Source organism: Leptidea sinapis, chromosome 11 (genome assembly GCF_905404315.1).
Source record: "Leptidea sinapis chromosome 11, ilLepSina1.1, whole genome shotgun sequence".
NCBI classification, from domain to species: domain Eukaryota; kingdom Metazoa; phylum Arthropoda; class Insecta; order Lepidoptera; family Pieridae; genus Leptidea; species Leptidea sinapis.
In genome coordinates this window covers 5782748-5795963 of record NC_066275.1, presented here as the reverse complement: position 1 = coordinate 5795963, position 13216 = coordinate 5782748, and the positions used below count along the sequence as shown (strand labels likewise).

Below are 13216 nucleotides of genomic sequence, written 5' to 3'. Positions count from 1 at the left end.
CTAGAACTGTCGAAATATTACGAAATAATGATCACATCACGATAACTGTATTAAACATTTACTTACATACAGTATTCGTGATGTCAAAATTATTTACTTCTGCAAAGTTGTTTTTAGTTTCAATAGTCTTTGAAATTCGTTATAATTTACTGCGATATAAGTCCTTAAACCAGCTGTTGTCTCTTGTTCGTAATTAACGAACAAATGTATTGCTGTCACTGTCTTCATAACTATGCATAAAAGAAACAACAATATATTTTTTCCACATGTTCATATGAACATGGATTACTTTTTGAGACGCATTCTGAAATACGAACATAAAAGAGTCATTTTTAGGGTTCCGTATCCAAACGGCAAAAAACGGAACTCTTATGGATTTTTGTTATGTCTGATTGTCTGTCCGTCCGTATGTCACACCCACTTTTTGTACTTCCATGCAATCTTCCATCGGTGTTTACGAGATGTACCCTTAGTAGTAGTAGTAGATTTTTTATCGTCATAAATAAATTAATTTCAGAAAAATACACTATTATTAAAACATCGATCAAAGTTACAACGATCTACAAGAACTTTTATATTCTGTTACTTGCTGCTACGGAACCCTTCATGGGCGAGTCCGACTCGTACTTGACCGCTTTTTTGTGTATTTTTAATAGACAAAAGGCAAAGACAAAATCATGCGAGATTCTTTGCTTTGTAAAATGAAAACGTCCGGTAATGTTCTTGTGAATAAGGGACCGATACCTCGATCCAATTTTGTATTGAGAAGAACTACTAGACTTCTACCAGAATAACATTGTATTAGTTGTAGGCCAACAATATAAATATATTACGTGCTTGTATAAAATAGCAAGCACTTATTTTGATTATCGCGAGCATTTCAAACACATTCAAATCCAATCAAATCAAAATCACTTTATTCGTGTAGGTCACGGAAATGACACTTATGAATGCCAAAAAAATATGTTGAGCTACTGAGAAGAAGTAGCAAGAAACTCGTTGCCACTCTTTTATATCAAGATTTACATTTCCATCGATTTACAAATAATTTCAATTACAATATAATATGTAAAATGATGCAACAAATATACTCAAACGTCAAATTCATCATCAGTCATTTAAATAAAATACTTTGAAAGGATTCGTACGCCTGTAATTATCCGAATTTAAATAGTAAATATTTTGGATTAAATAATTTATTTTATGATATCTATTTATCTCAACGTTCCGCTTACACTGCAGTCAGTCTCATTGTCACGGACGACTTAATGTTACTGCACAGTGAAAATTTGATGTAAATACGTATACCTATTTAAATCAAATTTGAATAGGTATACCTACTAGTGTGCGTCCTTGCTCCTAAACTCAAAGAAAATATATGAATATAGTTCATGTAGGTACACAAAACAAAACGTTGCAACGCGTGTGTGGCACAAGCGCCAGTGCTATTGCGAATAACGCAAAAATGTGGAATAATGACTCAAACATGTACCTCTTCACGTTTTCTGCTATCTTGGTAGCTCAACGTATTGGTGACGTCAGTGCCATGGATAAAGATTTTCCTGCCCATGGGAATTTCCCAGAAAACACTGACTTCCGTGAGTGTCAATAAATAATAATTATTGACTTAGCTTCTTCACAGTCATGTAGGTTACATTCGGTTAAATGATATTGTTTTATTATTTATTCATATTATACAATATTTCCATTTAAAGCTGGAGGTGACATTTAAAAGGCCGAAAATAATGGGAATTCATTTTTTATGTAGAGTTATGGCGGAGATGATTACTCAATACTATGTGACTCTTGCTCGGTCACAAATGTTTCAGTAGAAAAAAAGCATTTAACCATAGCTTATAAATTTTTGTATTCACATTTTAACTTTAAATATGAAAGAAACCCATTGACGTAGGTACAATAAGCAACGTAATAAAGTACGCTAATGAAGAAAACTCATAAATAGGTAGAGAGAATCTTGGTTGGTGTTTCTAGATGTAATTATACACACATGAGAAATCTCATATTTATTATCACGGTGAAGATGCAACAGCGATGTGATATGCGAGCGGTGTCGTATCGCAGTAGGCTACACCTTAGGTTTGTTTAGTGTTGTGATACGTCTCATATTGTTATAAGAAGATGATGTGCAAATTAGAATAGGGAAAATCATCAACAACTTTTGGCACGTTTGGGAAAAGATTAAAATAATTTTTTTACACAATTTTATCACGTTTTAACTTCACGACAACATCTCGACAAATCTCTCGTAATGTGAAGTTATATATCTTGGTATATTATATTGCAAACAATTTACACTTGTCAATACAACAGGTAATAGAGTTTTATATTCAAAATAGTTTTCACTTACTGCTGCGGCCGCATTGTTGCGAAACGGCGAAGTATTGCGTAATTCGTCATATCTTAACCTATCTGTTACTCTCAGCCCGGCACCCTGCTCTTCACATTGCTGCAGAAGTATAACTTCCTACTACATACTGCTATACTCAGTCTGTGTTATTAATAAACGGAATGAAAAGTTACTCTAAGTTTAAAATTACTTCTTCCTGTCATCTAATTCTGTAGTGACAAAGGTATGATAAAGTCAAAAAGTTTTAAATTTGGAATAACTTTACTCTGCCTTTCTTAATAACAGAGTGAGTACATATATGTACATACAACTTTTATTTAAGTTCCCCATAAAGTTACGCAATTTTGTTGTTATGAATTTTGTTATACAACGTTGCTTATTGCGTGAGGGTTTCACAAACGGAAAATTATATCTAGGTTAAAATTTGTTAGTTATTAATAAAGGCTTTATTTATTATCAAGGCTCATGTGATCATTGTTCTTGCTAATGGTCTCTGTGTATACACAAGATATACAGGCCATATGGAGTGTTTACGACTGAGGTTACAATCAAGGTAAATCAGAATATTTTTTCTATACTGTTAACTGTACTGAGTTTCAAAGAATTTCTTTATGCTAGGTACAGTCAGACTTATAACTAGATTTTAAACAAATAAATGTCATTCGGATAAGAAAATAAAAAATAATTCAAATTGCTCAGTATTTTTACGATATATTGCTGCCGGAACCGTCGGGACTCGGGATCCATATTTTTATGAGAAGAAGTGATGAAACGAGCTATATGTTTAAGTGATGGTAAATCATACGACCTGCCTTTACACTACATTGCTGCTTAGGATTCTTGATGAGGTTCGCTCGTCACACTGACAAAAAAACTAAGAAAAAAAATGACATATTTCAAGTGTAATGCAATTACCTACGAAATAAAAATGCTTGTTTGTTTGTTTGTCATAAGATGTTGAGTCCATTAACCCAGTAACTTTACTAGCTGTGCAGTCCTTCAAACCGAAACACAATAAGGCTGGTATCAACTAACTTTAGCAATAACAAACATGTTCAAGTACCGGTTAAGCAAAAAATGGCACGAATGCACCATTTGACAATTTATTGGCGACGTTATAGCTTTAATTGTTAACCGTAAGCGTCCAATCATCGCCACCGGTTAAAGCTATTGTTAATGTTAAAAGTTTAAAATAAATATTCGATATTCACTTGATAATTCTCTTTTAAACCGACTTCAAAAAAGGAGGAGGTTCTCAATTCGTCGGTATGTTTTTTTGTGTGTTACCTCTACACTTTCGACTGGATGAACTGATTTTGATATTTTTTTTTATTTGAAAGCTGATGCTTCCCGTGTGGTCCCATTGTAATTGGTCCAGATCTGACAGTGGCATCCATGAGAAAACCTTAAGTCTTAAATTTGCTATACATACGTATAGCAAAGTGGATGATAAATTTACGAATTAACTCAATATCGCGCCAACCGATTTCGATGATTCTTTTTTATTGAAAAGGATGTACTTCAAAGATAGTTTGGTCAGATTTTGGTTAGGTTCTGATTAAGGAATCCATTACAAAGTAACGGAACTCTTTAATTCTTAGGAGCAAATTATCGATACTCGGCCGAATCTATTTTATGCTATCCGGATATTTAAGTCATCTACCATAACATAGTTATGGTCAAGTAATTGTCCTAGTCGAATATGATGATCTATGGGACTCCTTAACGAATTACAGTAAGGGTGCGATCTGCGGCAGAATTTATAGCCGTCTGTAATCAAATTGCAAAGCACTTACATTCATTGCTGCATTGAAAAATTTAGTATATCTACACATATTTAGACGCTACTAACTGTAACTATACCATGGAATACGATGGTGCAACACATTCCGCTGTGTATATTAAAGTCAGCGTTACTGTTAACGTTACATTTGACTTAAACCTTAACTATAATAGCTAATATGATGCAACCCAGGCTTATATTTAGGAGAGTATTATAGGTAGTAGCGGTAGGATTGTTGTGGCAATTTTTTTACAATCAAATATTTTTTTATACTTAGTGAGAAATGTCTTAAGAGATTTGTATAGAATTCGCGAGTTGAATAAAATTTGTTTGTTAACTTTCTATATTTGTTGCAGACCTTTTTATATAATAACATAATACAATTTAATTTGCAACAAACCTTTTCCGAACTATGTTCGTCAAATAAAATTTTAATTTTTAAATGTATTTTTGATAAACCTATTAGTTAACGTAGAAGAAGTGATTGTCAGGCGGTTTAGTTCAACATTTTATAAGCAAAAATCTCCCAACCAGTTTCTGAGTGTTGAAGTAATATAAAAATCTATTTTAATATGTTATAATATAAAACGCGAGAAATTCGTGTTTGTTTTCGCCGTGAATTGTAAAATAGTTAATTAAATTATCAATTTACTTCCGTATTCTGGGTTAGTTCTCGTATTGAACTGTTTGAGCGAGGTGCGTTCATCTGTGTGTGTAACAAAGGTCGCGACTCACGACTCGCATGTGCGCGGTCACCTTGATGACGTCACGCCGCGAACAGCTGATTGTCAGCTGACGTGAGTGTGCTGTGTGGCTACGGCTAGCTTCGTACCGTGAGTGCCGACTGCCGGTGCGCACTGCTCTGTCACATGAGGTACCGTGCTACGGCATGCGATGACCGATGACGTATGGTATCGTTGTATGGCCATATTGTTGAACCATGACTGTGTAGAAAACACATTGCATCTTGTCCGTATTTTTTGTAACTACGCTTTCGAACTTTGTACCCTAGCTGATGCACGGTAAATGTACTACTACTTACCAGTAGTACATAACATATCGATGATCGATAATATATTTAGAAAAGGTAATAACTACGGCAATTATTAATATCTTACAGTATATTTTTATCGGTTTCAGAAATATTGTATTAAGTAATATATTTTAATACATTTTGGGTAAAAAAATTGTATTTGTGAATAATACCTCTAAAAAAAATTTATTGAAATAGGCGTTACTTTGCGGAAATCCATAATTATTCATATGATTTGAGTTTTCTTTAGGGTTGATTCCGCCAATATTTGTCTTTAAACAATTCGGCACGTGTTTCGCATCTACACGAGGCATCCTCAGGACGTGTTGTCTCGCCAAAATCTGGCACGAGACTCATTGCCAGATTTTACCAATTTTGTGCCAATATTGGCGGAATTAACACTAAAGAAAACTCAAATCATTTGAAATAATATCTCTAATAATAAAAGTTAACAGTTAGTTAAACATATATTTGTAAGACATAAATTTCTCAGAATATTTTGTTATCATTTATTAACATTTGAAAAAGTTGGTTTTAATAGAAAAGCGTAAAAGTGTAAGTTGATTCAAACAATTACAGCAACTCGTCTCAAAAATGTATTGAAAAACAGATCAAAATAACGATCCGACGAAATTGATTGAAAAATCAATCTCGGATAGCGTCATTGCGATTGACTAATACAGCTATAGCGGACATAAGACCCTTGAGCGTTTGAAAAGGGACGAACCTTTTGATGTTACGTCATGCAAAAGATACTTTTATTTATCGTTGAATAGCTACACTGTTTTCAATTGCATTGCCAAGTTATTTGACACAGCAGTGTCTGTTTTATTTTACTGATATTATTTTACTACTTAGTATCATTTGTCTACTAGAGTACTGTAGGTAGAAGGCTCTTTTCGTCTCTCGCAGAATTGACCAGTTATGAGAGCAGAATAATTGTAAACATTCCTTAATGTTGCTCTCCGAATGAAATAATAAAAACTGAGCGATTAACCTATTTAAAACTGGCTCCATGCTTTGTCTCTCCTATCTCGACGCGTGGGGATTACCTATTAAATTAATTTAATCCTACTAATATCTTCCCTTTCTTGGCGTGCGTCCGTGCAGAATGTGATGTCGCTATGCCAACTTAATGGCTGACAGGCTTGCCCTGAATGTTTCAGTATGACAACTCTCTCTGTTATTACTACTCAAACATTTTATTGAGATAAAACCTTTAGTTGCGAATGCAATGGGCAACTACTAGTTATTATAATTAACTAAAAGTAGAATGTGAATGTGTCTAGCTGTGGCGTCGGCGTGGTTGTACAAAACGTAATGTCCCTGACATTTGAAGGGCGTGTTGTTTATGTGTTTGCGCTTGTTGAAGGAATCAATCATAACATTGAAGTTATAGGTAGGTAATAGCCCCCTCACGAGAAGCTCTAAATGTTGTAAATAACGAACTTAACATACTTAGCAACTCATGCACAGAGATGCAACAAAGTACTCCAATGTCACGAGACTCGCGTGAGTTTTAAATAAAACAATGAAATTAATACCAAAAAAGAGTTATTAAGTACAGTAGATGAATCAATATTCAATGCAGGTACACTGTAAGTAAATACAATATTAACAATTATAAAGATATATAACTAGAAGTAAGTATGGAAGACAACTTTAGATTTAGCAATAAATCTTATAGGAATCTGGTTCGAGATACACAAACAGTAAACAATAATTCGAGTAAAAATAAACATGTGGCCTTTTGAGACTCCTGATAATGTTCGATGTATGATTCATTTTAATTCGACCTTGACGAGTATTGAAGAAGTCTGCAGTTTAAGTTCGAAATATACATTCATATGTGATTTTATAATTTTATCACCCGAAAAATAAACCCCAATAATAACGGAGATCTTATTTTGTTTAAATTTACAAAAGTTCACACAACTCAATAACTAACTGACAAGAAATTCGAATGAATTTCGAAATTCGTATTGGAATATTTCACAAGCTTTAAGATAATTAATCATCGAACGGATTTTGGTGTCTATATTGGGAGCTTCTGTAGCTTCTAAGGAATTGGCTAATCGCAGGATATTTCTGGATATAAAGATGGCGTCCCAATACCACATTATGATCAATTTTAGGTACATTCAGTACATTTGATTATGTTTTGTTAACTTTAGTCGTAAGGGCCTTCTCTTTCTCACACAATTTTTTCGTAATCGTTAGTTATATGTGTACCCGGCTCACAGCCAATTATTCTTGGATTTAAGTAAATTTAAACTTGACCTAAAACTAAGCATTATGGTTGTGGTTGAGAAGTTCGATAGCCTTGACCACAGGCCTGGGAAATCTTAGCTTTCCTGCTTCAGCGTAAATATTATGTGAGAACTGTTTGTACGTGCGAATTAAATATGTATACGAATACTTCTCAGGGCATGGCGTTCTCCATCGAGGAACGTCAGGTGATGGGCATCCACGGTCTACTGCCGCCTAAGGTGAAGAGCCAGGAGGAGCAAGTCCAGCTCTGCAAGCTCTCCATTGAGAGATACGAGGACCCACTCAACAAATACATATATCTTATGGGTTTACTGGTAAGTTACACACACTCTGAAATCGGTGCTCGAATAATTTGATTAATTATCAAAACCATAACCAAACTTAACATAAAGAAACGTTAAATATAACAGAGTCGAGAACAGAGGCCAATGTTCTTTGCGCTCTTTTTGCTTCTAACTCGATTCCTATCGAAAATACATCAATGACGATGTTTTGATAAGTCAAAGATGGTACATAAGATAAGATATACACCTGCCATGCAGGGTTTTTTAGGAAATCATCGACCAGTGCGGGAAGTAACTTGTATCTTTTATCAAAACCTAAGGGTATAAGGAACTTTGTTGAAACCGGGTTAAAACAACGAGTACACTCCGTTTGTATGTTTAAAACTAAGAAAACGTCATTTGTCGTATAGCAGCTATTTGAGGTTGCAAATAACAACGTTGCTAAAAATTTTTTTTCTCCAAACAGTCATAAAGTTAAGTCATTAAGTTCAAGAAACACATATGTAAGTTGTATGTGAACAGGACCGCAACGAGCACCTGTTCTACCGCTTCGTGGGCGAGAACGTGGCGCAGATGATGCCAATAGTGTACACCCCCACCGTGGGGCTGGCGTGCCAGAAGTACGGACTGGTGTACCGCCGCCCGCGGGGACTCTTCATCACCATCAACGACCGCGGACACGTCTACGAGATGCTGAAGAACTGGTGAGATTAAGACGCCATTACTACTGCTACTATCCCTCCGGATTAATCCGGATATGTCCGGACTCTTAGACTCTAGTCCGAAATTTTGACCGGCACTCTAACTTGTTTCGATTTTATTATGAGTAGATTTTAATTAAGCGAAAAATAATGTAGATCCCTCACATCCTTCTTAAGCGAGTATAGCCACCAGTGGAGTGCTTCAAATCACTCAAACTCCAGGCGGAGGACTTACCCCACTTCAACCCCATAAAGATTTTCTGTCTCTTAAGGGCGTGAGGATGTGATCAGAGTAGAGCAAAACTCCAGTTAAGTAAGAATAGCGCTTAAAAGTAGAAATTATAGGGGCGTGTCTCTGCTTATATGCCCTTACAACAAAATCACCATGATAAATAAAAAATGTTATACTTCTTTAACGTAAAAAAAGAAAAATCCTTTAAATTTCGAAAGAACAATATAGTATTAAAGATACATTATATTACACAGAACTATTATACCTCATAATTTACTTAAATAACATTTATTTTATATAATATCATCAAATTATTTTTATTCAATTAGAAAAAAAGAAAATGTATTTTACAACTTATACATATTGAAATTTATTTAATTCTCGTCCATTGGTTGTGGTTCAGTAGACATATGAGTTACAAGAGACTTGCTAGCTGAAGTATGATACAAATGGTCTAGTAGACCAGCTAACGTCAGGGTGTCTAATGTGCGTGACAGTGTGCGCGCGCATTGCTAAATTTCACTTTGAAATTTTTTTCCCTAACGCGCCAAAAGAAGTATAACTTCAATAAAATAATAATCTAAAATGTAGGTAACAATCACGAGTGGTAAGAATACATACGAACATGACTATCTCATAGCAACGAGTTGTGTTCGATCACTGGGACATGCATTTACCATGTTTGTTTTGATCGCAAAAATTCCAGTTAATAAGGACTGCGGAATGCGGATTGCACGTGCATACGTTTTAAAGTGTGAATGATCCAATACTGGAAGTTGAATAAAATATTGATTAGCTTCACAGTACCCTTGACGTTATAAGCGGAGGTGATTAACGAACATCTATCTCGATGCTTGTCCGTAGCTCACATAAGAAATGTGTCCTTCTTCAAATGTGAAAGTAAAATATAAATTGTACGTTTTATCTTAAATTTAAAGTACATCGGATTCAGATTTCAGCTTATCAGTTTGTTACCATTAATTGAGTTCTATGTTAAACACTTAAATCAAAAGGTATAAAAGATATTAAAAATAAAAGGAATGACAAAGTAGTGTTATCGTACCTATATTGAATCAGCATATATTTTTTTTTTTGGAAGAGAGAACAACCGAAGCGTACGGGTCATCTGATGTTAGGTGATCACCGCCGCCCACATTCTCCTGCAATACCAGAGAAATCACAAGAGCGTTGCCGGCTCTTTAAAAAGCGCGTAAACTTTTTATCGACCCAGAAACACCGCTTAAGGAAGCTAATTCTAATTGGTCGTACGTGGAAGAGAGAAACTTATAAAATTATGTTCTCGTAAAATATTTTATTAAATTGAATGTATAAATTACGATTGCTACGTAACTTACTTATTATATTTCAACACTTCCGTTCCGGAAACAAATTAGCATTATTTTTAGTAGATCAGGAAATATCATTCTTACTTGAAATAACTCTTATAACAATCTATCAACATTCCTAATGACAATTCCTGCACGACTTGAAATCGGTTATTGAATGCTATATTATCATACTCGGAAATGCAATCGTTATAAATATACTTTTTATTGCGGAACCACAGAGGTCAAGACAAATTGTACTATGTTACCTGTAAGCTTAAATTAGGGCTGTCACTCTTACTTAATTAAATATTATTCGTTATTTTGTGTGATTATCTTTATATATATATATATATTTCTTGTGTGCGTGTGTATGTCACTCAACTCCTCCTAGACGGCTGGACCGATTTTGATGATATTTTTGTGTGTTCCAGTGAATTTCAGATTGGTGTGTGTCTTCAGGTGGATTTGAGAATGGTTTAGATTCACAATTAAACTACCTCCTAAACGGCTGGACCGATTTTGATGTTTTTTTGTTTGTTTCAGTGAATTTGAGATTGGTTTAGATTCTCAATTTCGTCCAAATAATATAATAGTGAACTCCTCCTAACGGCTGGACCGATTTTGATATTGACCTATGGTGTAACCTATAATACAGTTAAAAAATTTGGCTGATTCGGTCGGAACGTGGTCCACGTCAGTTAACACAGAGAGAGCTTCGTCTGTGGTATATTAAAGCAATTGGCGAAACGAAAAAACAAAGTATTTATTTTTCATATTGACACGGGAGTGGGTCACGGATTGGAAATAATACTCCGCTTCTAGGAACGAGTCTTTTATTTGCGTTCACTTTTTCTGAACTTTCACTTCGCCGGTCTGCCGCTGTTCCTCTTGTACCATCAACGCGTCACACCGCACCGAACACTAAGTCTCTTCTATCTTCTTCTTCTTGGAACACTTCCACTTTTCACTATTTCTTCTTTTCTTCTTCTTCTTCTTTACACTTTCGAGTCAGAACTAGAACTTAGTACGGCTTATATACGCCCGGATCTGTTCCATTTTCAAAATGATTCTCCCATTCCATCTTTAAATTTAGATTGTACTAGAAAATTCTTTTAACTATTTTTATCCTGCTTACACATTTTCCATCCCTTTTTTTGTATTCGATTTGATCCTGAACTTACTAGAAATTTCCATTAACTTAACAAAACCCAAAAAATTCCATACACTGGTAGGTGTATCGAACCCGGGTCTACAGCGTCTAAAGTAAACACTTTTCCGCTGAGCTACGAGTATTAACAATGTCTTGAAGTTTGACTCTCTCGTCATTTACGTTGCAGCGTCGCTACGCAACAATATCTTAAAAAATGAGTCACTTATTTACTTTCAGTTAAATATAGACTGTTAAGATGCTGTGCAGCTGTTTATTGGTGATAATTATTTGTATAAAGTAACTAGTTAAAAGTAAAAAAAAATGGCAAAATAATAAAGTACATCGAATTGTACGAAATTTTGTCACAAAACACTTTATTTCCTACTTTTAGTACTAATTAAATTTATTTACAAATAAAGAAGGCAACCCTTACTAGCTATAATGTTGAACAAAAGTTCCCGCGTCATTTCAAATTAAATTATTCTCAAGTACCAAATTGCTACGCCGGTTATTTTGAACCCTTTTTCGTTTCGGTTTGAATTAATTTTTATTTCAATATTCATAACTATTTTCAATTATGTATTTTTAATTACGTTAACTTGACACGTGGACGCTTGATTTTGACAGGCCTGAAACAGATGTACGAGCCATCGTAGTGACAGATGGAGAACGTATCCTGGGTCTGGGAGACCTGGGCGCCTGTGGGATGGGCATACCCGTTGGAAAACTGGCGCTCTACACGGCTCTGGCAGGAATCAAACCTCACCAATGCCTGCCCATTACCCTTGGTGAGTTTATGCATTTCTGAAAGCACCTACAACATTTGTTCATGTTAATTTTTTTTTATAAAAACGTGTAAACAATTTCTTCGACAATTTACAATAATTACTGCGTCAAGTCAGGAATTTCTAGTATCATGCAAAAAACAATAGATAGGAAAAAACTAAAACACAAGCTTTTAAAGAAAACCAGAATAAAAGGTGAGAAAATAATTTTTTCACAAGCATTTTCTCGTAAACAAACATGAGGATTGTGGGGGGTTGATGTTACTTTGCTATAATTAATGTTTTATTCACAAATATTGGTAAAAGTAGAGTAACATTGAAGATATCTACGGTTTAAGAACACCACACTTTTTTCTACTTTTTATTTGGTTTTCTATAAAAGCCATTTTTTTAATTACTGAACCAACTAGCAATCACACTGCAGTATGTTTTATATAAAATATTTGGGGATTATTTTTCACTATGAGATTGTTAATTTATTGGTTGTCCTCATATTGCACACCATTGCTGGACAACTCCCTCAATATCCGGGGCGTTGCAAGCGTACGTAGCAAAGAAATGTACGCGACAGTAGTTCCGCAAGGACTTAGCACTTAAATGATTTCTATTTCCTTATTATTGTTTGCAGATGTGGGAACCAATAACCAGACAATGTTGGATGACCCCCTGTACATCGGGCTGCGACAGAACCGCGTGCGTGGGGCTGCCTACGATGAGTTCATTGACGAGTTCATGCAGGCCGTGGTGAGACGCTTCGGACAGAACTGTCTCATCCAGTTCGAAGACTTCGGCAACGCCAACGCCTTCCGCCTGCTGGAGAAGTATCGCGGGAAGTAAGGAAATACTTGTTTTAGGATATTTTTTATGGAATAGGACGAGTTACATACAGCCTTAATCACATCCAAAGTCCAATTCTTTATTTTTCAACCAACCAACCAAGACGAGCAGGATGTTTAGCTGATTAGCTGCCCATTACAATGCAGTGCCACTCAGGAGATATAATAAAATTTATGAAAAGAATAATCTTAGCAGTGAGCTAGAGTTAACAGTGGCTGTCACAATAAATGACATTGGTAGCAGTGAAACAGGGCTGCACTGAAATGTACTAAACCTGATTTACAAACCATAACCATACAGCCTTAATGGGCTTGATACTTTATAGAAATTTGTAAATAGGTACTATTCTAATATTATAATTGTTATTATTATATAATTAACATTGAAATTGTAAAGAGTAAAAATTTGTTCTAGTGAGTTATGTACCAGTATTTTTTTTGTAAC

General features: G+C 35.0%; 1 protein-coding gene across 2 annotated transcripts in view; it reads left to right on the top strand.

The window, feature by feature from the left end:
• The window catches only part of LOC126966703 (NADP-dependent malic enzyme), a 49684-nt gene that overhangs the window by 28005 nt on the left and 8463 nt on the right, over positions 1-13216 (top strand). For both annotated transcript variants that reach the window (XM_050810907.1, XM_050810906.1), the window contains exons 3-6: positions 7611-7769; positions 8262-8443; positions 11778-11938; positions 12564-12768. In XM_050810907.1, the coding sequence (XP_050666864.1) occupies positions 7611-7769; positions 8262-8443; positions 11778-11938; positions 12564-12768 (707 nt within the window). The remainder of the gene's footprint in view (positions 1-7610; positions 7770-8261; positions 8444-11777; positions 11939-12563; positions 12769-13216) is intronic.